Below are 25184 nucleotides of genomic sequence, written 5' to 3'. Positions count from 1 at the left end.
CTAAGAATTTGCCATACAAACTTTTAAAAGGTGATATTTACAAATTAAAAACTTATTATGTAATGTTGATAGTATTATTAAATATTGGTAGCGCGTGTAATTGTTTGTTTGAAATCAAAGCTCCAAAAGTTGAGGGTTTTTGGTTTGGTTTTGATATGGTTGTGTGTCGTAATCATAGACATTCATACATTTTGGTATCAACACCCAACTGCCAGGATGCCTTAATCACTTCCAAATTTTGATTTTGTCCTCAACAATTCTAATTTCTTATCGCAAATTCCCTACCTGTCTGTTTCCTCATAAACGGGTCTCTTTTGTTGTTTTTTCTCTCTTCATCTCTGCCATTGGAATTGGATGTTTTCCATGTTCACAAAACCCCGTGAATATTTTCATTCTCCTTTTTTTATTCTTCATGTTTATTATTTTTTCTTGTTGGATTCTCCATCCACCAACTTGGGGAACAGTGAATGATAGGTTTCTTAGTTGATAATAAGAGTTGGGAGAAGAATGTGTTTGGTCAGTGAATCAGGGATATTTGTTTTATATTCCTGGAAGTAGTGTCCCTCAATTTCTGTAAATTTATGGAAAGTTTTTTCCTTTCCTGTTTGTTTCTGATGATATACAGAAAGAGGATTATATGTTTTGTGGGGTTTGGGTAGTGATCATGTGTGTGTCTTGAAGAGGTAAAATGGATTTGTGGGTTGTTGCAGCCGTTGCTGGAGCTGGGTGTTTGGCTAGATATTTGAACAAGCTTTCAAAGAATGTTGATGGTTCATCTCATTTGTCATTAGAGGATTCCTACTTTGAGAATGATGTGTCCCCATTCCAACCCTTCTGCACACAAGCAGGGAGAGATTCTTTATACAGAAGGGCCTCAGATGTGAATTCAGAGGATTGTCTTTTGGCTTCTGACGAAGGGCTTGAAAGTGAAAAAGTAAGGCTCTTCAGGAATTGCAGTGAGAGCGATGTTCTTTCTGTGTCTAACTTTAATGATTATGGAAATGAGCAAGCCTCCAATGTTGTTGGCAAATGTGATTTCCTACCATCTGATTTGTCTGCAGGAAAATTGGGCCATAATCCTCATGGAAATAGAACCTCTCACAGGACTAACCATCTGTATGGGCATATTAGTAGACCTTCAAACTCCTTAGAAAGTTGCCTAATGGCTCAGCTATGCGAAGAGCAAGTCAAATTGGAAGAATCTGTCTTTTTGCCATCCATGGCAACTAGGTCACTTCTTGTTGGTGATGGAAAACAAGTGATCAGCAGAGCAAATGATGATGATTCTTTCAGTGGATTAACCGGAAGTGAAGAATATAGGTTGAATAGAGAAGCCAATAAGGTGAAGGATAAAAGTGTATTATTCGGAGTTCCTTCCTTGTCCAAGATTGGATCTTCTAATGATGCCAAAAAGATGAAGCTTAATGCAGGCAATGGACGAAGTAAAAGATTGAGCTCTACTAGTAATGTGTTCAGTGGAAAGCACATCCATACTCAACATGGTATGGTTCTTGAATCTTAACTTACAAATACTTTTACAGTCTCTGTTGTGTTGCAAAAAAAAATTTGCAATCTTGGACATTTAGATTTTTGTTTTGTCATGAGAGTATTTCACTTGTTAATATCATTTTTTTTCAGATTCTTCTGCATTCTCTGGTTAGTTACAAACTTACAATTTCTTGTAAAGGAATCTTGTTTCATTTACACACTCAGGTCATTCGGGTGCATATATACATGCATTTCAATAGTTTCACCGAATGAGACTCGTATATAATGAGTTTTTGAAAATCAAATGGGTTATGAACAGGCATAAAAACTCCCTACAAATATATTGGAAGGATGTTATAGAATCTTGGTTTTTCTATTCACAGACCGATTTTTCCCGAGAAGGTCAATGTCACTGTTCCTATGCAAGTGGGTGTTGTTTCGGTCTGGAGGGGGAAAATTGGTTCATGCCCTAAAATGGCTTTACCAAAACTGACTAAAAAATGGTTTTATTATCTGGGCTTAACATGTTTATCATTGCTAACTCAAGCAAGTCACACGTGTAAGTTATTTACCTGTTGATGAAGTAGGTTTCTAGTTATTTCATGAGTCGATATCAAGTCTCCGGTGCTTGTTGTGTGGTGTGTTTTGTTTTAACTATTCTTGTTGACACGTACATAATCATCAGATGCATCATTTCTCTTCAGTCTCGGGATTTCTTTTGGGATAATAACCTCCTTATTGGCAAATAAAAGAGAAATGGACAACTTAAGAGAGTTGTTAAAGGAGACAGAAAACTTGGTTGAAGATCTACAAGAGGGACTTGAAATGAAAGATTCAATGAGAGTGAAGGAGTTACATAATCGAAATTATGGTTCACAGGGTACTTATGATCATTCCTTGTGTGATAAGGAACTAAATGGATTTTCACCTGAAAAGCACATGGATAATTTTCCAATAACTGACTGCAAAAAATCATATGATCAGAAGGAAGAAGAAAGTTCAGAATCTATGAGCAAAATTGAAGCTGAGCTTGAAGCTGAACTTGAGAGATTGGGATTAAACATGAATGAACCTGACCAAGAAAGACCGCAGTCTGAGCTTGTAGAGGTAAGCAAAATTGTTTATCTTCTGCATTTTCTAGTATTAGTAATAAGATCCTATAGGCATATTTCATTTTCTTGGAATATTTCTGTTGAAATATGCTTTATTATTTAGCTCCTCATCTATGGAAATCCTAGCCCCATGCATGGTAGAGTTGAAAGCAACAAATAATTTAGAAAAGTAGTGGTTTCTGATTACGCTCCAAGAGATATTATATTAATATTACTAGGTTCCTCCCTCTTTTCACCTCTACAAAGTATGACCCAAACCTGTTTTGTGTAAGACAAATGCCTTGTGATATTGTGTCCTCTGTATGGTTTGTTTTATGGCTATTTTTTATCGATCATTTCTTATATGTTTGGTTTAGTTACCATAGTACAGCATATCGCCACACTGTTAACTTTTATAATTTAAAATAGCTTTGCCTATGTGAAAATATCTCGGATGTATGTTGAGCTGCAAACTATGGATGAATGCCTATTGTCAAATAGAATCTCACTTTCTTGAAGGATTTTATGGGTCTGATTGTACGATGTTTATATTTCTCATTCTCACCAATAAATAAGTAAATTAAATAAACCAAGAAAACTAAAGTGGTAATTTATTCCTATTATAAAAATCTTGAATTTGTGTTGTGTCTAACATAATTCTAAAAGCTAACTCATGAAATAAGGATTGCCTAGGCCTTTATAAGCTCTACATTGTTGATGTGAGATCTCAACACACTCCCTCATTCCCAAAGTTGGACATCTAAGAGGGTGGATGTTATAGAATTGATTTGTTTCTATATTGGTAAGCTGTGTGAGCAGTAGTTGGAGGCGACCCAATAATAATTTTATAATAGACTCTGAAACTGTTCTTACAAGGCCTGGAAGCAAGCAACTTTTTCTCCTTTAGACCTGTCGGCTTCACGGTCTTCTAATTCAGATTCGGGCTTTCGGCTACATTGTTCAATGGTTTGGGCTTGGGCTTGAACGTTGGTTATGGATTCTCACTTGTTGGACTAGATCAACTGGAACTCTCGGCCTCTGGTTTCAGGATCAACTCTCGGGTGGGTGTGTGTACCGACAAGGGGCTCCGATGACAAAGTCAAAATCGATTTTAGTTAATTATCAGATAAAATTAATTCTACTTACCTCTTGAGTTGATCACCTATTTATAGTACTCCCTTATTGGGCTTTAGACCCAATTGGGCTTTTACTCTTTGTACCTTATTATTTATTTGACATACTGCACGTATTTGGGCCTATTTAATGGGCTTTGCTACAATATTTTACCATTTAATTATTTATTCATCTTTGCTTAGTTTCCAGTCTTATCAATCCTTGATAGTTGGATGTGTTGCATGTTGTGACGTTTCGTCTGGAAGGGGTTTAGAAACAGTATAAATATTTGTTCTCAAATGGTATACCCCATTGCTTCTACTACTTTTGTATTTTTGTGTCGAGAGATATTCATAACCATTCTTAGAAGGTATTATGTCTTCCTCAAGCTCGGTTTCCGATTCTGATGAAATTTCGGGGCTTTTGAGCGTGAGCAATGAAGCTACCGGGAGAGTGATTTAGGACATAGCTAGAAACATTCATTTGGCTGCTTCGTCAACTACTGTGTCTCTTGTAAAGAATAAAGCTTGTGCTAGTATAAGTTCAAGTGATGAAGATGTGGATCTTGAGGTTGAAGAAAGAGCTGAGATGGTAGAAGAGAACTGGAGTCTTCGTCATGGTTATGACTGGGTTAACCCTAAAGTTCGCAAATATTTTTTTTCGGTATCGATAATCTTGAGCCTTTCGCAACTTTTATAAAAAAAAATTGTTTATTCTTCTGATGCCACTGAGGAAATCATTTCTATTCGGCGTTGCCGAGCCATTGACAATGTTTGCATGGCCGTGAAGGCAAAGGTTGTGAATTCTTTTTACGGACATTCATGTTTGATTTCCAATGGACGAATTTCAAATGCGTGTTCTTCGTCTTCTCAATGTTGCCCACCCAACTACATCCTAATAGTTGGGCTTCTATGCAAGTCTTTCGCATTCTGTGTAAATATCTTTCATTATTTTCTAGTCCAGGATTTTTTCTTTACTTTTATAGTTCTCGATCTGGTAAACGACCGAGTTGGTTGTCTTTGATCAGCCGGTCGAAAGCTTGTTTACTTCCTCCCTTCACTTCTTCTTATAAAAACTTTAAAGGTGGTTTTTTCAAAATTCTTATTGAAAAAACCAAAAAGAAATATTTTTATGATGGCAATGTCCCGAAATTTCCATTCTATTGGACAGGTACTCCTTTAAAATTCAACTCTTGGTCATGCCATTCAATGAAACCAAAAGATCGCCATGTCCTCTCGGTTCTTGATCACTTGTTCCGGAAGCTTCCCACTCGCTCTCTACTGTGAATCCATCTCTCCCCTAAATCGGAAAAGGATTTTATTAGTATGTCTTTTCGCAAGTTTTCTTTTTTGAACAAGAGAATTTTAACTTTGTTAAATTTTCTCTCGGATTTCAGGTTTGATGGCTGCTACAAATCCTAAAGGTCGCAGCATATTTCCAAAAGCTTTTCAGCAAACTTGGCAGTTCAACTCCTCAACCCGGAAGAGAGTTTCAAGCCAGAAGAGAGGTTGAAGTTGTGGAACCTATCTCTCAAGTTGAAGCTATTCTTGACACCGATGATGTTGTTGTTGACCCTCCTAAGAAAAGTAGGAAAAGAGACAAGTAGACGGTCTCATTCTTCACCAAGACGTCATCGTCATGGTGTTGAGAGCTCTTCTCAACCACTTCCAAAAAGTATTTTTGGTGCTTCTAGGCACTTCTCAAAGTTTGTACATACTAACTTGGATGGACCATCCCGACATATGTTTCGGTCAACAAATGTTTCTTCTTTGACGGATTAAGCCATTGAGCTTGCCACTCGATCTTTATTAATTGCAAAAAGACTTAGAGAAGAAACTGTTAATGGTGTATCTACCACTGAATTTGAAAATGTGAAAAAGGAGTTGGTTAAGTCTAGCAAAAGTCTTGAATCCGCTCTTGAAACTAATCTGACCTTGACCAATCAAATCAAAGAACTCTCGGATGTCCATTCACATTGTGAGGCTGAAAAAGAGTCTTTGAAGGATGAAATTGTTGGTTTAACTACCGAAAGATTGTTGTTCCAAGGTGAAATCCAAAGTTTGAAGGGAGGCGTAGCTGATTTATCTGCTGCCAAACATGCTGATGCCGAGAAGATAAATTAGTTAGACGTTAAGATAAGTAAGCTAGAGAAAGACCTAGTAGAGGCTCAAAACTTTGTTGTTGATCAACACAAACTAGGTTTTTCCAAAGCTCTTCAAAATGCCAAGTATTTTTACAAGATTCTTTTAGATGAAGGAAAACTTGATGTGGGCAAGGATTTTCACAATGGCGAGCTCATTCCAATTGATGATATTCCTTATGATGAAGCACCGGAAAAAGAAACTGCAAATGACGATGACCATGTTGATGTTGAATGACTTAGTTTTAATTTATTTTTGCTTTTTGTAATACCTTCGATCATTAGTTACCGGTTTGTTATGTTTTGGTTTGCCTTTGTCCGCCATTTTTTAACTTATTAGACTTAATATAATAGTTTCAACATCATTATTTTCTTATCAACCCTTCAACCTTTCGGCCTTTCATTATGATCAGCTTATAAAATGATTTATGTGAAAATGACAACTGTTTTAAGCTTGTCTTTCAAGCAAAATAAGCTTGCAGCTTTTCGACCTCTGGACGTTTTCAACTTATGATAAAACAAATCAGGTAAAGATGGTTAAATGTTCTAAAACCTTTCGACCTTTCAATCATTTGACATTGTCAACGTATCGTTTGACATTTGTAATTCTAGTTGATCCAGTCCAACGAGTGAGAATCTATAACCTACATTTCAAGCCCATGTCCAAACCATTGAATAGTGTAGTCAAAAGTCCGAGTCCGAATTAGAAGATCGTGAAGCCAGCAGGTCCAGAGGAGAAGAAGTTGCTTGCTTCCGGGCCTTGTAAGAACAGAAACCATATTGAATTTTGACTAGTTCTACTTCAACTCCAAAATCTAACTTATGAGGTAGTGATTGTCTGTCTTTTATAAGCTCTACTTTGACTATATTTATAATTGATATGAGATCTCAGGATCAAGAAATCAGCAGGCCCTTTGTGTTGGGTTTTGCCTTTTTCCCCCATGGCTCAAAGTTGTTGTAAACATGTGATGTGTTTGTATTGTAAGCAAATGAATAGGAAAAGGGGTAGAATATTATTATGCTGTTTTGACTAGAACTTTAAGTAAGAATAACATAGTCTTCAGACATGTTTCAAACTGAGTGTTTATCATATGACAATTAACTTCCATATTTTTTTTATGGAGCAAAATTATACAGAGATCTATCGGGATATACATTATAGTATGTAAAACAAATATAAATACAAGTGACAAGTTATCTATGTTAAGGTTCTCTATATGCAGAACTTAAGTAGCTGAATGCATTTGTATTGTTACTTCAAGATCTGTTTCATTACTTTTAAGCTACAGCACGGGTTTCTATTTTATATGATTGGTTTTATTGTATTTAAAATTGGATTACTAACTAACACTAAACTTGCATTGGTATAAACTAATAAATATATGGCAATGCTTGCTGTAGGAATTTTTTTTTTTTTTTACTTTATCCCATTCTATATTCCAAATTTTCTCTTTACCAATTTGTAATCATATTTTCAAAGTCATGCAAGTTGTCATTTTCCGTTTCTTTTATCTCTCTTTCACTTAATGCTAAAACTTCTTGGAGTAGCTGTAGAAAGGGTGTCATCTATAGGAAAGTTTGATTGTTTTCTTACCTTTATAATAATTTTTGGTGTTATGGGTTTTGCAATAAATTTAAAGCCTGCTGTAATTTGCATCAAGGGTTGAAAAAAAAATTTGGAACAAAGTATAAACCTTACCACAGAAAATATTTTCTCAATTAGTAGGATAACCTCATTGAATCCTTTTAATTTGCCAGTGTAGTTCACTTCCCACTCCTGTTTTATTCACCATGTCCCCAAAAGTTTAACTCTTTTGTTTGCCTCCATTCCATTTTTTTTGTCTTAAAGCGAACAGTACTTAAGGGTCCATGGTGTGCTAATGTCGCTAAAATTCTTGCAGCTTGACCCTGACTTTGTAGCAGATTTTGCTCAAGGTGAATTGCAAACTGACGTGATTGATGGGAAAGGTTTTTTCCATTCAGAACTAAATGAGGATGACAGTGGCACTTTGGTTCCTGTAAATTATGCCGTTTCCCCTCATGAACTAACACTGCGCTTGCACGAAGTTAACCAATCCAGACTTGAGGGACGTGTACAGGAGCTTGAGATTGCCCTTGAAAATAGTGAGAGAAAATTATGGTTTATGGAATCAGAGCACGAGAGTGATTCCCAGAAGTGTTTCCCAAGAGAAGGAAATTTGTTGGCTTGTAATGACTGTGAGCCTATGACAGAACCCTTAGTTATGAATTTATCTGATGATCCTCCAGGTGTTTACAATGATACCTACTATGAAGAAATTATAAAGATAGATGACTTTGAAGAAAATTCTCCATCAAGCATTCATATTACTGAATGCGAAGCAGCAAATGAAGAGAGACTGTCAAGGGAACTCTCTTCTGGTGAGGTCACAATGTTGGAAGGGCTAAGCTCTAGCAATTATGGATCAAATGATGTTGGAGATGAAACTTGTGAGTGTGATTATGAGATGGAAAGGCAATTAATAAGACAAATTGTTGAACGGACCAAGAAAGGTTCTCCTGTCTTCCACAATGCTAGAAGGATATTGTATTCTATGGATAAAGATGAACATTGATATAAAATAGTTTTTAGTTGAGTAGATATGTAAAAGAGGATAATAATGTCTCTCCCTTTTTCTGCGTGGTGTACCAGATGATAGCTCTAAGAACACGGCATTGCTTCCTTGTTCCTATTTAGTTTGATGCTAAGCCTACCACTCTTTGCTGACTGATTCTTCTTGTACCTATATGTTCTTCTCCCACGTCCATAAATTTTTGTATTTCTAAAAATGTCCTAATATTCTATATTACAAAATTTGGAAGTCATTTTTCAAATTCGTAATTACCTTTTGAATTACAAAATCTGGAAGTTTTTTTTTCAGATGCATGATTAGTTTTCGACTTACATAATCCGGAAGTTTTTTCTAACTTTCGAATTATGTAATCCAGAAGTCTTTTTTCAAATGCGTGTCTGGATTACATAATCTAGAAGCTACTATTAAATCCAGACTTCTAGATTATATAATCTGAAATATCATTCTGATTATGTAATTTGAAATATGGAGGTGGCACAAGAAAGATAAAAAAAGTATTTTCATGTTTTGTATGAGATGCCAGAAGAACATATGGAGGTGTAAGAAGAAGCAGTCCTCTTTGCTTCATTTGGAGTTCAGTGTCTACAGGATCCCATCTTAGCGTTATTGTCTAAAATCTAAAGTTTTTTCTTCCTTCACCCCATCATTGCATCTCACTACTAATACATAAAGACTAAAATATCCTCCCTCATTGCTGCGCCTTTGTTGCAAAAGAAAAAAAAAGAGGGAGAATGTTCCACAGGAAGAAGAGAGAGAATGTGTTGTGAAAAAAAAGTAACAAATAGTCACTTACATAATTAATAAGTAACAAAAAAATTAAATAGTAATCATAAAAGCATGGTCAATGAGTCAACAGGAAGTATTGGTTGGTATACAACTATTGATACACTCTTCCTTGTATTAGTGGTTGACAAGTTCAAGCTTTGGTGTAGATATTCGACAATTAGTCTTTTGTCTAGTAGTACTTTAAACACACCATACCTTTTTTTTCATTCTTAAATGTTTTATTTTCTATGAAAAACTAGATTTTTGGAAATTGATATGACTTCTTGGTTGTCCAGTTACCGCATACAAGATATATGATCTTGTTCTTGTAAGACAATTTTTATGCAATTGATTAAGCTTCTCTAGAGTGATTAATGAACCATCATCCTTGCATAATTTCTCCTTTTGTAGTTTTCCATGTTGAATTTCTTCAAATTCCTTTTGCATACTTTTTTTGGAAAACAAAAAGGTCACCTTCATTTTGTTTAACCTCGCAACTAAGGGATAAAGAAATTTGTCCCAAGTTTAGTCTTAAAAACTTGTATCATATCATCATATAATCATTGAATTACTAAATAAGTTCAACATTAATGCTAGTAATTAGGAGATCATCAACATACAAAATGATCACAATAAAATTAGCTTGATCACTTTTGATATATAAAATAAATTTATTAATATTTTTAATAAAATATAATTTTGATAAATATTTATGAGTATTGTTGTACTAAGCTTTTGAGACCTGTTCCAATCCATACACTTAATGTGCTTTGATAAAGAAACTTTGAAGTTAATAAACAAAAATGTATTCTTCCACAAATTCATTTAAGAAAGTTGACTTGCGATCAAATTGGTAGATTTTCCATTCTTGTTGTAGCAACTAATAACATCATAATGGTATCCTACTTACAATTGGAGCAAAAGTATCAAAGAATTATACTCGAAAAATTTTAGCACATCCTTTTACTACAAATCTTGTCTTGTGCTTGTTGACTAAACCATCAACCTTCAATCTGTTTAAAACACATATTTCATACCTATAACTATTTTGTTATCAACCTTTTCAACAAGTTTCCAACTCTAGTTTTATTAATCATAACAAACTTAGTTGTTTTTCCCTTATTTCAAACTTGCACTAAACACAAAATTTAAAACTCAAAATTTTCCTTCTCATTCATGTTTGCTTACCAATGAAGCAATTCGAAAATGATTATTATATACTATGAATTTTGACATCTGAAATAAAACATTATGATTATTATATACTATGAATTTTAACATCTGAAATAAAACATTTGATTCTTGATGTTTGCATCCAAAAAGTTATTTAAGTTGTCCAATAAAACATTCGGATGATCATACCCAGAAGAGTCAATTCCTAAAACATCACGTTGAATATAATTTTTATATGCAAGTTTTTTTCAAAATGAACCAAAAGGTAATTACCAACTTGAAAATAATTTAACATTTTTAAATCAACAATAATATGCATTTATTTGTAATTAACCATGAAAAATAATGTCTTTTTCTAAATACATTTTAAGAATCAATCCCTAAAACATTTTAAATCACAATACTTTATCTTAAATATTAAAACGGTATAATCGATCAACCAAAATTAATATTTTTCTTTTTATATTCTATTAAATGTCCAATTCTCATTCAATATTCATATGCAAACAAATCGTTATTTAGTAAAAATACTAGCAAAACTATCAAGTTTACTTGTGAGAGTTTTAGCACTTAGAACAAAGTCATCGGAATTTTTTTATCAGTTTAATTTAATTGAAATTTACGTTTACACATTTCATGAATTTTATATCAAATTAAACCTATAATCATATTTTCCAATAAATAAGTTTTACTAAAATTCAAATTTAAAATTTAAAATACAACACAAAACAAAGAATAAAAAACAGGTATACTGAAATTGCATATTTGCAAAAAATACTAAATCATGATCTAAAGATATAAAATAACTAATTTTTTTATCAGTTTAATTTAATTGAAATTTACGTTTACACATTTCATGAATTTTATATCAAATTAAACCTATAATCATATTTTCCAATAAATAAGTTTTACTAAAATTCAAATTTAAAATTTAAAATACAACACAAAACAAAGAATAAAAAACAGGTATACTGAAATTGCATATTTGCAAAAAATACTAAATCATGATCTAAAGATATAAAATAACTAATTCAATCTAAAATGGAAAATATGAAATCGGATTGTGTCAAAGTTATCAATACTTGAAAACAATGTAAATCGCTCATGTTACATTATTTGAAAAAGCAGACAACACCCTTAGTAACTCAAAATAACCTGCGTTTAATATTAAAAGACAACAAAATACTTCAAAAATAACAATTGAGAATAATTAAAATCTATTGCGTTTTAAGAAAGAAAAAAAAAAAGTTAACCTGCGCAAGCCAAAGGAGCTTAGGGGCTCACAAGAATTGAGGTGACAGTAAAAAATAATATTTTGTGCAGAACCAAGTCATCACTGGAAATGAATAGAGCGATCATAAAATTCTCACACAAGTTTTTGATTATTGTTGCAACTTGCGACAATTCATAGATTTACATGTTGTATGAGGATATCGTTTTGGTTAATAATAAAATCACCTCAATGTAATCAACGAAAATGAGATAGCTGAATCTTTACGGAAACAAGGGTAGAAAAACGCTTAAAATGATCCTACATTACTTTCTTCCCAGCCATGTCCAGCTGTGCCATATAACATGCCTAAAATGCACATCAGGTTGAAAATCCAAAGAGATTTAGGAAGAGGTAGGGTACAGAATACCAGCACTAGAAAACTACCAACCATAAAATTCCATCAAGCCCTTTTGGCAAAATTATCAGCATCGTCATTGTCATCCCTGTAATCCTCATCTCCGTTGCTGCTTGCTTTGCCATCAAATTGACCACTGCCTAACCCTCCACTTCCCCCACCAAAGCTGGTGCCAATACCTGCAGCACTACCATCAACAGCACTGCCAAAACCAGTAGAGCTTTCATGATTGCCTACTCCACCAGCATCACCAAAATTACCACTGTAGCTGCCACCACCACCACCAGCTCCAAAACTGTCAGCAGCAGGATAGTTATTGCCAGAGCCACTGTCCCCCGAATTGCCACCTGATCCATAGCCACCTGCACCGTAGCCGCCACCACCACCACCATAACCACCACCAGCATTCCCACCATAGCTACCACCACCATAACCACCACCAGAATTTCCACCATAACCACCACCAGAATTTCCACCATAGCCACCACCACCACCGTAGCCACCACCACCATATGCACCTCCATAGCCACCGCCACCTCCAGCACCATATGAACCACCACCGCCAAATCCACGAGTTCTTTCATTAGCATAATTTACCCTAATAGAGCGACCATGAAGGTCCTGAAAATGTAACACAGATAATGTAGCATTAGGTAACAAACGATATCTTGTTGCATAATTGAATAGACAAAAAAGGTTAATGAAAGAAGTACAAAAATATAAAACCACAAGCTGATTAGCAAAACCCAGAAAGTATTACATTCACATACAACTAAGTAAAATCGTTCTAAGTGCTTGGAACTTAAATGGAAACCCAATAAATATTGGAATTGCATAAGCCTATCGGGCAAAAGGAAAACTAATGACAGCTAAGATAACAGACTAAAGGTCTTCTAATGATTAACCAAAATATATTTCTGTCATTCAAAATTAACAAAGGAACCACAATAACGGTGAACATAGTAAGCATAATTATCAATCCCAAATTGAGGAACAAGGTAGTGAATCCAGAAAGATGGTATATATGCTTTAGAGATATTAAAAAACATAATACAGCAAGGAAGCAAAGGTCACAGTCAGCAAGCGACAAATAGTGACAGGTTCACCAGTAAATGGTTGCATTGCATGTGTTGGGAATGGCTGAAACTTGTCAGAGTTGGCCAGAAAATGCTGGAAACAACGTGGGCATTAGTCAGAAAGGAAAGTAGTGGCAGCAACTTCAAAACAGAGTGCCTTCAAGTGACACGGAAAATGGGGTTTAAGTTTTGAATTGAAGGTGGGGGAAAAACAAAAATTGAACCGCCTAAACAACAGTCGCATGTTCAAAATAAGTTTCCTCCCAACTCAGTCTAATTATGAACCACTAAAGCCAGATGTCCCCTATCACAGCCACAATAGCCACTGGTGTGCTATTATTGACAGCTATGCTAACTTTTAAGAACAAAGAAGAATAAACTAGTGAGGGCGCAGTGAAATGATCCCAGATAGCATCAGGGACAGGCAATGTATGCAAAAATAGGGCCTTTATCTTGGCTTAAAATAACATTTAATAAAGCAACGATTTGAATATGGGACCGCATCACCTAATGTGGCTGTGACAACCTCATGTCCCCAACAGAAGGACCCGTCATCAGCCCACATCAGGTCACCATTATCACAACTCAAAAACTTGCAACCCACAAAGAAAATCTGAGTAAACAAAATCAGCATTTCACACATCATGCACACTCCCACAAACTGCATGGGTTACATGTGCAGCTTCAGCCCGTGATCATTTTGCAACCAACCATTACAAACCACGCTACTCACAATATCATAAAAGCATGAACAAGTAGGCTGTGTTACCTGACCATCCAAGGCCTGAATGGCACTCGATGCCTCCTCAACAGACGTGTATGTAACAAATCCAAACCCCCTGGATCTTCCAGTTTCACGATCCATAATTATCCTTGCTACAATGATCATGACATTCAAGAGAAACTTTAACTGAGTAGAAAATTGATTTACATTAAAGCTGTCAACCGAATTTCATCAACTCAACCCAACAGAATAACTACTACAGAAAAAAAAAACTAAAAAAGAGAGAACCCAACGATTTACCATCAACAACTTCACCATATTTTGAAAAAGCTTCCCTCAAGCTTTGTTCATCAGTGGAAAACGAAACACCTGAAACAGACAGAGACAACCGATGGATGGATATACATAAACCATCACTATCAACCAAACACAAAAGAAGAAGCATAAAAGGCATTAACTCAAAAGGAAGATCAAACGCACCTCCAATAAACAGCTTGGAGCTTGGAGCAGAAGACAGACAGCGTATAGCCTGGAAAAAGGAAGGAGACGAACGCAGCTCTGAACTAACCTGTCTGCTAGCTGTCTGTCTTAACAAATTCCCAATTCTACCAAAGAAAGCCATTGCTGCAGAGGAAGCAATAATAGTCAACAACTCAGTACAGTGTATAACTTAAAAACACAAAGTAAAAAACTATTCAACAACTCAAACATAAAAAAAATCCAAAAAGGCAGCCAACAAGAAATGAACTACACGAAAACTTAAATCATTTCTTTGTTTCAGAAACAAAGAAGATAAATCCGAAAAGGCAGACAACAGAACTAATTTCAGAACAAGTTCAACCATAAAACTCTCTGATCCAAAGAGGAGATCAAACGATCACCGATGAAAGCATGTTCGCCGATCGAAAACGGAAAAGAAAATCACGTATCATACCATCATAAGCAATATATTGATTTACACTAAAATTATCAAACAAATAAATTGATTCTAAAGGAATAAAAGAGAAGCAGCGAAATGAAAGAAAAAAAATACGAAGAGAACCAGGGTTAAAGAAGAATATTGCATAATCGTATACTACCTGTGTTCACTTCTGAGACTCTTTCTCTAAAACCCTAGCAAGATAACAATAGATATATTTGAGGAAGGGAAATGGGTTTAAGTAGAGCTTATTCAAGACGTAAGACTCTATTTTTCTCCTGCCTTTTTAAATAACGGGCCTAAGCCCATTTTTGGTGATGTGTGGGCCCGGCCCATGAGAGAACTGAAGCCAGCCAACCAACCACAGTACTTCCCAGTCACCAGTTTCGATCTGAGTCAGTGTGACTCTCTTTTTCTTTCTTTCTTTCTTTCAATCTTGCAATGGCACAAACACAAACCCGGAGACCCTGTTCAAGCATCCTCGATTCTCTGGGGGAAGAAATCGTGAGAATCATCGCACCCGTTTCAATATGCATGTTCTTGGTCGTAATATTGGTGTCAATTCTGAACACGGATTCTTCTCTCTTCGACGCATCGATGAGCATGGTCACCATGGCCTACACCGAGACAACCTCAGACTCCACCTGGGACAAATTCCTTGGTGCCCTTTTGAACTCCTTGGCTTTCGTCGTCCTCGTCACCTTCGCAACCTTCATCCTGGTCCTCCTCTTCTACTTCCGATGCACCGGATTCTTAAAACTCTACATGGCTTTCTCCACTTTCATCGTGCTGGGGTTCCTCGGCGGTGAAGTCTCTCTGTTTTTGATCCAACAGTTTAACACTCCCGTTGATTGCATTACGTTTTTCCTCTTGCTGTGTAATTTCGCCGTTGTGGGTGTTATGACCGTGTTTATGTCAAAAATGGCGATTTTTGTGACGCAGGGGTATTTGGTTGTTATTGGAATATTGATTGCTTATTCGTTTACTATGTTGCCTGAGTGGACCACCTGGGCCTTGCTTGTTGCTATGGCTCTGTATGATGTGGCTGCAGTTTTGTTACCAATTGGGCCACTAAGGATTTTGGTGGAGCTTGCAATATCAAGGGATGAGGAAATTCCCGCATTGGTTTATGAGGCTAGGCCAGTGAACCATGGTAATTTGAGTTCTGCGCAGAGGCGGCGGTTGTGGAGGGAAAGGAGGGTTGAGAATTCAAATCTCCCAACTGATTCCAACTCAGCGTTGGGTCATGGCCCCAGTGTTGAACTCCCCTCCGATTCTGATGCAAGTCCCAGCAATAACGCCAACATGGTTAGGGGAAATGCCTCTACAAATGCAAATCTGAGAGCTAGTAGTTCTGGTGCTTCTTATGGTTACGGAAATTTGGTGACTGCAGAAGAGGAACCGGCGCGAGTTCATGGGACTGATTCGGACCTTTCTGCGCCCTTGATCGATCGTGGAAGGAATGTCCAGCACGGTAGGGGGGAAGATGCTGTGCCAAGTGAGAATTTGATGCTAGAAGGAATTGGATTGGGTTCTTCTGGTTCAATCAAGTTAGGGCTGGGAGATTTTATCTTCTATAGTGTTTTGGTTGGCAGGGCGGCAATGTATGATTTTATGACGGTGTATGCATGTTACCTTGCTATCATTGCGGGTCTTGGGATAACTCTGATCCTTTTGGCTTTATATCAGAAAGCTTTGCCTGCTCTTCCTGTGTCAATAGCATTGGGTGTGTTGTTTTATTTCTTGACCAGGCTCTTACTTGAAGTATTTGTAGTACAATGTTCTTTAAATCTTCTGTTGTTCTAAGGTTAGAAATTGTATTGTTTGGGTTTGGTACTTGTGTGCCGAACTTATGACATGACCACGAATATTGTTTGTTAAAATCTTGGCTTTATGCCCCATCTTTAGTTGTAAGGTTTTCAGGAAATGTATATTTACTTAGCAATTCTTTGATGCCTCCTTATTTAGTTCTAAGGATGTTCTGTGTGTCTTATGGCGAAGGGAAATGGAGATGTGGGAATCTAACCCCCTCCCTCCCCACCATTACCAGTGTGCCACTCAAAGGCCAGGTGAGAGATATCAGTTGAGCTTATAGCGTTGACTTTTGATGCCTATTTTTTACACTGTTTGTTGATTTTGTTCTATAATTCTTTTCTTTTCTGGTTGGTGCTTAGAAAACGCCTAGCTTACTGCAGGTTTAGGATCTGTGACTGCAAACAGTTCATTCCTGATATCGAAAGTAGAAGAGGTGCCAAAAGATCTTAATATGCTTTAGCTATTGAATTCAATTCAATGTAGAAGTCCAAAAGCATGTCATTGCTTGTCCAGCTAATTGTGAAACAAAACATTCAATCACTCTATTGAAATACTTAAAATCCAAGTTTTTTCTTTAAAACTATAAATAACTATATGTTTGCAGATGATATGATAGGAATTCACTTTCAAAAAAAATAAAAATCAATGGAAAGTACTAAGCCAAATAGAGTGATTGAATTGCAACTAATTTAGAAAACAATAAATTTTACATGTCAGTCAGAGCCAAATAAAGAGGAGGTAGGAAACCCTTTTATATTTCTTAATATTGGGTTTTATCAACTTGAGTAGCAGGTTTGGTTAATTGAACCTAGTTTTGAAAGTTTAACATAAAGGAACTTATAGGTGATCCAGCAAATAGAGGACTTAGAGTGGTACAACTAGAACATTGAGGATTAGAAACTTGGATGTTATGTGGTCTTGATAGGAATCTACCTTTTAGGTGGGATAGGGCTTTTAAGACATATATCATCGATGGCCGTCAGAGTATGGGGCCTAATATTTTTCTGTAAGGGAGATACCTAGAACAGAGAGGAGTGTTGTGTGGTTCTGTTATACACTGGAATTGGTAAATCATTTGTGGGGGATTATGTCAGATTTGATACAGAAATTGGAGTCAAAGGAACTTTTCTCTAACTTGGGGGACCATTGCTCTCATTCTATAGCAGATTACCTATTCTTCTTCTTTATATGTTATTTCCTTGTGTTTCTGCAGTACCTCTGATACTGATTGCATCAGTCGATACTCATTAACAGGTTTTTCTAGAGTTTAAGTGCATTTCCTCATTCATTTATTACTTTGAAGGGGGTGGAGGACTGGAGAGTGAGGTCATGGTTATCCTTTTCTTTCATTTGTATTGGGAAGTACTTTATTATTTGAATGTTTGTATGATGAAAACCTTACATCAAATTACAATTAAAGGGAGAAATGTATTTTTATTAAAATGAAACAATTTTAAAATCATACTGTCACACAATTTTTAAATAATTTGTTTAGATAAAACAGTTTAAAATTATTAAATTTTATTTTTTTAATGAAATATTCTAATTGTTGTTGAATATAAATCTATTTTAATATTAAATAATATTTAATAATTTAAAACACAAATTGATAATAGTTTTTAGTTCATGTTATCTTAAATTAAAAAATGTTAATTTTTGGGTTAAAAATTGTACTATTTTTTAAAAATATTTTCTTTTATTTTTACTTTATGTCAACTATAATTTTTTTCTTTAACATTAATTAAGATTGTATTTTTTACCAACATTAATTAATGTTTTTGTAGTGGACATGTGAATCGAAGCGGACTAAGTTGATTTTGAAATAATCATAGATCGTTTGGGACTGTTTCTTCCTGCACCTCCATATCTTCTTCTGGCACCTCCACACACAACATGAAAATACATTTTTATCCTTCTTGTGCCACTCCCATAGAATAACTTTCGGATTATGTAATCCGGAAACGCATTTGGAAAAAGACTTCCGGATTACATAATCCGGAAGTTAAAAATACTTCCAGATTATGTAATCCATAAAGTAATCATGCATCTGAAAAAAACTTCCAGATTATATAATCCGGAAGCTAATTACAAATTTGAAAAATGACTTCCGGATTATGTAATCCGGAATATTACAGAGGGGTAGTTTTGGAAATACGAAAATATATGGAGGTGAGAGAAGAAAGTATGGAGGTGCAGGAAGAAACAGCCATCGTTTGGTTGATAGTTTCTCCATAAAAAAAAACTTAACGATTGTGGAAAAAAAAATCGGTGGCATTAATCGGAAAACAATTATTACAAATATCAGTAAAAAATAAATCATGGAAAATGTTAATGTCAACTTAAAAAAAATAATTAGCATTTATCAAAATGTAATTCTTAATAAAAAAATTAGCTATCATCAATCGGGAAATAACTCTTCTATAGTTATTTAGTTGAGAAAAAACATTAACTAATGTTAATTAAGAAATTAACTTGTTCTGTGTTATTAAAAAATGATTTTATTACGTAAATCAATCAAGGAAAAGAAATGAAAAAAATATTATAAGAACATTAAGTGAGAGTGAGCTATCCTCGACACCTTAGGAGATCTCGTAATATAATACTTTATGATGGCTTGTTTCTTTCTACACCTCACAAATTTCTTATCCCACTTTTCATTCTTTCTTGAATGAGTTCTTTTGGAAACATTGTTTTTATTATTGAAAGTTTATTTTAGAATATATGGGAAGTAGGAGAAAAAGATTGTGAAGCATGGGATTTTTTTTTTTTTACAATTTCTTTAACCAATATCCAAGTATTTTCTACCAAAATAATAAATCGGTTTGGTATTCAAAAAATCACTTTTATTGTTTTCATCTCTTATACTAAATATAACAAATTTAAGTGCATAATTTTTTTTCATTAAATTTCTGTTAGTTTTCCATTAAAATAAATGTTACTGTAAGAAAATCTTTTACAGTGCAATTTTCAAGAGATCCAGCACTTTATCCTATTTTTATTTTTCTTACAAATAATCTAATGAATGAAAGTATCTTTACACTACCTTGAGAATTTTGAATATTATATTTTTCTCTTTTAATAAATGAAAATATACATTGCAAATTTATATTACATGGCAAATTTATATTTTGTTGGTGTGAAGATACGGAGTAAAACAAAAAGTATTTATCAAAATTAAATCAACATACTTATTAAATATTAAGTGTATAATTGGGGATTTTTAAGGTAACAAATTCAATATACGCTATCAAAAGCTTTTTTATCATTTGCTTTTTTACAATTATTTATAAAAAAAAATATTTATTAGATGTTAAATTTTGAAACCGAAATAGCTGCCAACTAGACTTTACTCTTATTTTCGGCCTTGATAGGATGATATAAGGAATAAGCCACCTCACATGCATGGTAAATGGTAACATGACCAATATTACAGTTGGCATGTTGAAGTTCACGGCAGATAAAGTTCGTTAGTTGTTACTACAAAAACATGAGAGAATATAACCTCCTAAACTTGTGCAACACCATACTTTTTATTTGACCCTTTTTTACTCTTTCCATTTCATCAATTTCTCTCTCCAATCTGTCATCTTCTTCAATATAACTTTCTTCCCATTTTCTTCATAATTTGTCTCTCTGTTACTCTTTGGAGGAAATCTTGGGACTGCTGATTTCTTGGCCATCTTGCTTGATTTCAGCAGGGGCCTGATCGGCAGTCTCTTTGGATCTTTCGAACACATTGGATTGTCATGTAATGTTCTCATTCTTTCAGCACTTCTTGATTTGAGAATTTTTTGAAATGTATTTTCTTTTGAAAATTTACTTTCTGCATGAAGATAGGGTTTGTTTGCTTCACCTGTCATGTCGATTGAATTTCAATGGTGTAGTATTGGTTTGTCTGATTACGAGGCTAATATTTCTGTTCTCTTTCCATTTGGACGATTTACACACAAAATGTCACGTTCATTAAGTTTGTTAATTTTAAGCAAATATTGTTTCTGTATGTTTTTCACACAAAAACACATTTTGATTATGATGATGTGAATTTTCATTTGTTATTTTGGTTTTACAGCTTACAAAACTTTCCATTAGAAAACCTGGACCTCGTTGGCCGATGGAAACTGGAGGAGATAACAAAAATATAGGTGATGTTAATTTGCATCAGACATCTCAATCAATGAAACAAGGAAATGGAAGCACAAACAATACTCATATGGAAGCTCAGCTTTCATCACAGTCAACATCATCATCCCAAAACTCCTCCCTAATGCCTTGTGATGAAACAAACAACACAGGTAAACTGAGTGCATATTAATGGTGCCTTGAGCATTGATCCTACTGACTGACTAAACACATCATTCTTCAAGTAATACAAGTTATTTATCTCTCATAACATCTGCAAATGAATCATCACCAGGAAATTCATCGGATGAACCAACAAAGTCAGACAACAAAATGGAATCATCACAAAACGAACCTTCTGCGAGTGAGACTGCTCCCACAAATTTTGAATCACACACTCTACCAAAATGTAAAGAAGATTGTGCTCGAATAAACTCTGTGCCAAAACATGAACATGGTGATGTGGCAGATGGGGTAAACCAAGGATTGGAGATACAAAACCCTCCAGTTCAGGTGATGGAGCGTCCAGGTGAATCAAACACCTCTCCTGATTACACCTTTCCATCTCATGTGTTCTCCAAGAGCAATGGAAACTCCCAAGTGGAATGGAGCACTGCTTCTAATGAATCATTGTTTAGCATCCACATGGGAAACACGAGCTTCTCAAATGAATTAGGTTGTTTTAAATCCCGGGAGTTTGATCAGCCTAATGCTTCACCAACTCACTCACTAGCTACTCCAACAAATAAATTCAATGCTATCAGCCAAAGGACTCATGAACTACTGCACGCACATAGTTCCAAAACAGCTGAAGCAAGAGCTGCTGAGAGAATGAGGGAGGTCATAATGGAAAGTAGTGAAACCACAGAGAATGTTGGTAAAGAACATTCTCGACGCCATTCAAATGGCAGCAGCAATTCCTATGCGTTTCAACCGTAAGCTTTGGTCACTAACTGATATGTTATGTGTAACGCTAAAACTGTTTTAAATTCAAATATTGAACAACTATCACACATAGTCATTCTTTTGATCACTTTTTGTTTCTCTTTCATTGATGTGAAGGTGTTCGAAAAGTCCAGATAGAAGTGGTTCGTCCCTGAGTGCTGGAGAGAAAGAAAATGAAAAGGAGTCGTCAAATACAGCTGATGAAACCCTAAAACCAGCCACAAAGGAACCAGGCAACTGGCTGGGTTGCTTTCCATGTTGTTAGTGGGGGATCATCACATAAGAGTTTTTTGAATTCTTACATAACCATTAACTATTTTTTTTTTCCGTCTTACCTGAATAGCAGAATAGATCTAGCTAGTTAGCTTTAATTCTAATTTTATTTTGTCATGTTTATTTTGTACATCTTAGTTGGGAAATCAGAGACAAAACTTCTAATTGACTCTGATTTAGTTGACGAAAGGAATAACAAATGTAATTCTCCTGGTATTCCGTTGCAAGCTTGTCATTGGAAATGGCTCCTATTTACTTTAGTCATAGTCAATCATACCACGGATTCCAAATAAATTATTGTTTTTCTTATTTTAATAATTTCATCATCCTTATAAATAAGTTATCAAGTAATTGAATAATTACCAAAATATATGTTTAATGGTCAACAAAATTATTATAATTAAGAAAATTATATTTTTATACCGTCAATCCAAAACACCAGGTTTTTTTACCACACTGATAATTTTTTTTTCTTTTTACTAAAATTGATCACTTTTAAAAAAATTACAAATTTGGGTAAGTCGTGTCATGTTAGCACGACTTCTATCACGTCATACTTTCTTTTAAATTTCTTGTTTTTAAATAAATATACATTATAAATATTTAATTATAATTAAAATTATAAGTTATATAATATTTGAAATTAATATAGTTTGTCTAGCTCTAATTAATATTTTCTCATCATTAAGTGTTGTGTAAATCCATTACTTTCCAATGTATTTATTTTGCAAATCCACGGTAACAATTATCTATTTATTTTTTAAATATAATAACATTTCTCATTTTTATTTATTCCAAATGCAATAACAAATTTCTTCATATTTTATATTAATCAAGTAACCAAATTAATTTATTATATTATTGTCAAACATAATCCATACATGATAACCCAAATTTTTGTCGTTTAAAACTAACATCCTTAAAAAATTATGTATCAAAATAATTTTAAATATGACATAACTTACTACTAAATATATAAACAATAAAATTATAAAAAAATTATTCAAAAAATATGACGTGGCAGAAATCATGCCCGATTGACAGAACAAAAGTCGTTCTAAGTTGGTACAACAGATTACTGTGACAAAGTCGTGTCAAGTTGACATAATTTCTTTATATGAAATCGTGCCAACTTGGTACGACTTCTCTAAATTTGTATTTTTTTTTAAAAAGACCTCATTTTAGTAAAAAAAAAAGTTCCAGTGTAATAAAACCTTATATAATTGTACTTTAATAATATAATAATATATATATGTACCGATAGGCACCGGACGAACGCACGCGGCCGACCGACCGAACGCATTTAAAGATATATTGATATTTATGTAACAAGATAAGGTGGTTAAGATACACATCCGAAGAATAAGGAATACGCATTTAAAGATATATTGATATTTATGTAACAAGATAAGGTGGCTAAGATACACCTCCGAAGAATAAGGAATACGCATTTAAAGATATATTGATATTTACGTAACAAGATAAGGTGGTTAAGATACACCTCCGAAGAATAAGGAATACGCATTTAAAGATATAATCCTCGGGTATTCTGGAGCACGACTGGCAAAGACCTATCCATAACCACCCCGAGCCCAAAGGGTAGAAAGCCCATTAGGTAATCCTATAAATACCGTGCTCAAGCCAGAGAAAGGTACGTTCTCACTCACTCACTAAACCACACTTAGAATCTCATACTCACTTGAGCGTCGGAGTGCCTTCGCAGGTACCCTCCCCCGCCCGACCGAAGGAGACACCAAGAAGGAGCGACCGACTGAAGGAGACACCCAGAAGGAACGACCGACCGAAGGAGAAGAAGATCGACACGTCAACAATTACACTACGTCAACCGACCGTGCCCGGGCCCCATCTCTCCACAACAGGTACAATTGGCGCCCACCGTGGGGCCGAGGCAAAGTTTCAATTTTTAAAGCTATAATGGTTGCAACAAGGAACAACAACGACGCCATGGCGGAACAGATGACCATGATTCAAACCCTCCAAACTCAGATGGAGGAACTGCGGCAAAAGGGGATGGACGATCGTCGTCAACACGAAGAGGATAGACATCGCCAAGAGGAAGAAATCGCCTTATTGAGAGAGCAGAACGCGCGACTCCAGCGACAGGTCGATAATCCTGAACGAGAAGGACAATCCCATGCAACCGACCGAACCGCCTCTCGCATACCTACGCCGGCCGAAACCAATCCTGCTTCCAGAGCTGAAACAATCGAAAGAAAGTCGAGTAAAAGGGCTCATCCTTTTACAGACGAAATTATTGCTACTCCACTTCCTGACAAATGGAGGGGTCTCACCATAAAACTCTATGACGGCTCGACCGACCCAGATGAGCATTTAAATGTTTATAAAACACAGATGACCTTGTACACCACAGATAACAATGTGTGGTGTAAAGTTTTTCCAACGTCACTACAAGGAGAACCTCTTACTTGGTTTACAGAGCTGCCTCTGAACTCCATCGATGACTTTGACGTCCTAGCCGCAAAATTTTCTACCCAACATGCCACCAGTCGACCGCATCATATGTCTTCCATGTCTCTCCTATCGGTGCAACAAGAGAAAGGTGAACCTCTTAGAACCTTCCTAGACAGGTTCAACAAAGCATGTATGAATATCCGAGGACTCAAACAGGACGTTGCATTACACCATTTGGTCTCGGCCATCCGGCCGGGTCGTTTTGCCGACAGTCTCATCAAAAAACCACCTCAAAACATGGAAGATCTCCGCACTTGAGCAACCAAATTCATGCAAATCGAAGAACACATCGACTATCACCAACGGTTCAAGGCCGTCGGATCCGGAGTCCTCAAAGATCAAATCCCGAGTAAGGAAAGAGAAATCGAAGCCAAACGGACCGTCCGAACCACTCAGAGGCCCGATCAGAATAGAGGAGGCCGTATGCCCAGATTCAACAGTTACACCCCTTTAACTGTTCCGCGGGGACGAGCCCTATATGAAGCACTACAAACGGACTTAATCCCGACACTGAAGCGATATCAAACGCCATCGAACGCAGATACCGCTAAGCATTGTCAATACCATCGAAACTTCGGCCACACAACCGAAGGATGTCAGGCGTTGAAGGAAAAAATCGAAGAGCTCATCCAGGCTGGCCATTTGCGACAATTCGTCAAGAGGACAAGGAATTCAAGATCCCCACCACGGAGTACCGACCGTCCATCCCGTGGTGTCGACCAGTCATACCATAATGATTACAAACGCCGAACTGACCATAGCCAAGCTTCGCGGAAACGCAGTGAAAGCCCCGTTCGGCGTACACGCGCC

The 25184-nt window shown here is 35.6% G+C and overlaps 4 protein-coding genes across 4 annotated transcripts; 3 read left to right on the top strand and 1 right to left on the bottom strand.

The window, feature by feature from the left end:
* Nucleotides 1-107: 107 nt before the first annotated feature.
* Nucleotides 108-8580, top strand: LOC137807714 (uncharacterized). The gene is made up of 3 exons (XM_068608479.1): nt 108-1502; nt 2174-2595; nt 7734-8580. The coding sequence occupies exons 1-3, from the start codon at nt 689-691 to the stop codon at nt 8424-8426; spliced, it is 1929 nt and encodes a 642-aa protein (XP_068464580.1). The 5' UTR covers nt 108-688; the 3' UTR covers nt 8427-8580.
* Nucleotides 8581-11719: 3139 nt separating this feature from the next.
* LOC137807713 (glycine-rich RNA-binding protein blt801-like) lies at nt 11720-15012 on the bottom strand. Its single transcript, XM_068608478.1, has 5 exons — nt 14890-15012; nt 14291-14434; nt 14111-14179; nt 13856-13962; nt 11720-12631 (listed from the first exon to the last, which is right to left on the bottom strand). Exons 2-5 carry the CDS (start codon nt 14430-14432, stop codon nt 12056-12058), a joined length of 894 nt encoding a protein of 297 aa, XP_068464579.1. The 5' UTR covers nt 14433-14434; nt 14890-15012; the 3' UTR covers nt 11720-12055.
* A 97-nt stretch (nt 15013-15109) lies between these two features.
* Nucleotides 15110-16675, top strand: LOC137807712 (presenilin-like protein At2g29900). Its single transcript, XM_068608477.1, has one exon. The coding sequence runs from the start codon at nt 15171-15173 to the stop codon at nt 16533-16535; it is 1365 nt and encodes a 454-aa protein (XP_068464578.1). The 5' UTR covers nt 15110-15170; the 3' UTR covers nt 16536-16675.
* A 3356-nt stretch (nt 16676-20031) lies between these two features.
* On the top strand, nt 20032-22189 carry LOC137805928 (uncharacterized). The gene is made up of 4 exons (XM_068605803.1): nt 20032-20292; nt 20614-20836; nt 20959-21598; nt 21726-22189. The coding sequence occupies exons 2-4, from the start codon at nt 20656-20658 to the stop codon at nt 21871-21873; spliced, it is 969 nt and encodes a 322-aa protein (XP_068461904.1). The 5' UTR covers nt 20032-20292; nt 20614-20655; the 3' UTR covers nt 21874-22189.
* Nucleotides 22190-25184: the final 2995 nt, after the last annotated feature.

Source organism: Phaseolus vulgaris, chromosome 3 (assembly GCF_000499845.2).
Source record: "Phaseolus vulgaris cultivar G19833 chromosome 3, P. vulgaris v2.0, whole genome shotgun sequence".
NCBI classification, from domain to species: domain Eukaryota; kingdom Viridiplantae; phylum Streptophyta; class Magnoliopsida; order Fabales; family Fabaceae; genus Phaseolus; species Phaseolus vulgaris.
The sequence above is the reverse complement of the archived record's forward strand: the minus strand, read 5'-3'. Positions and strand labels throughout refer to the sequence as shown.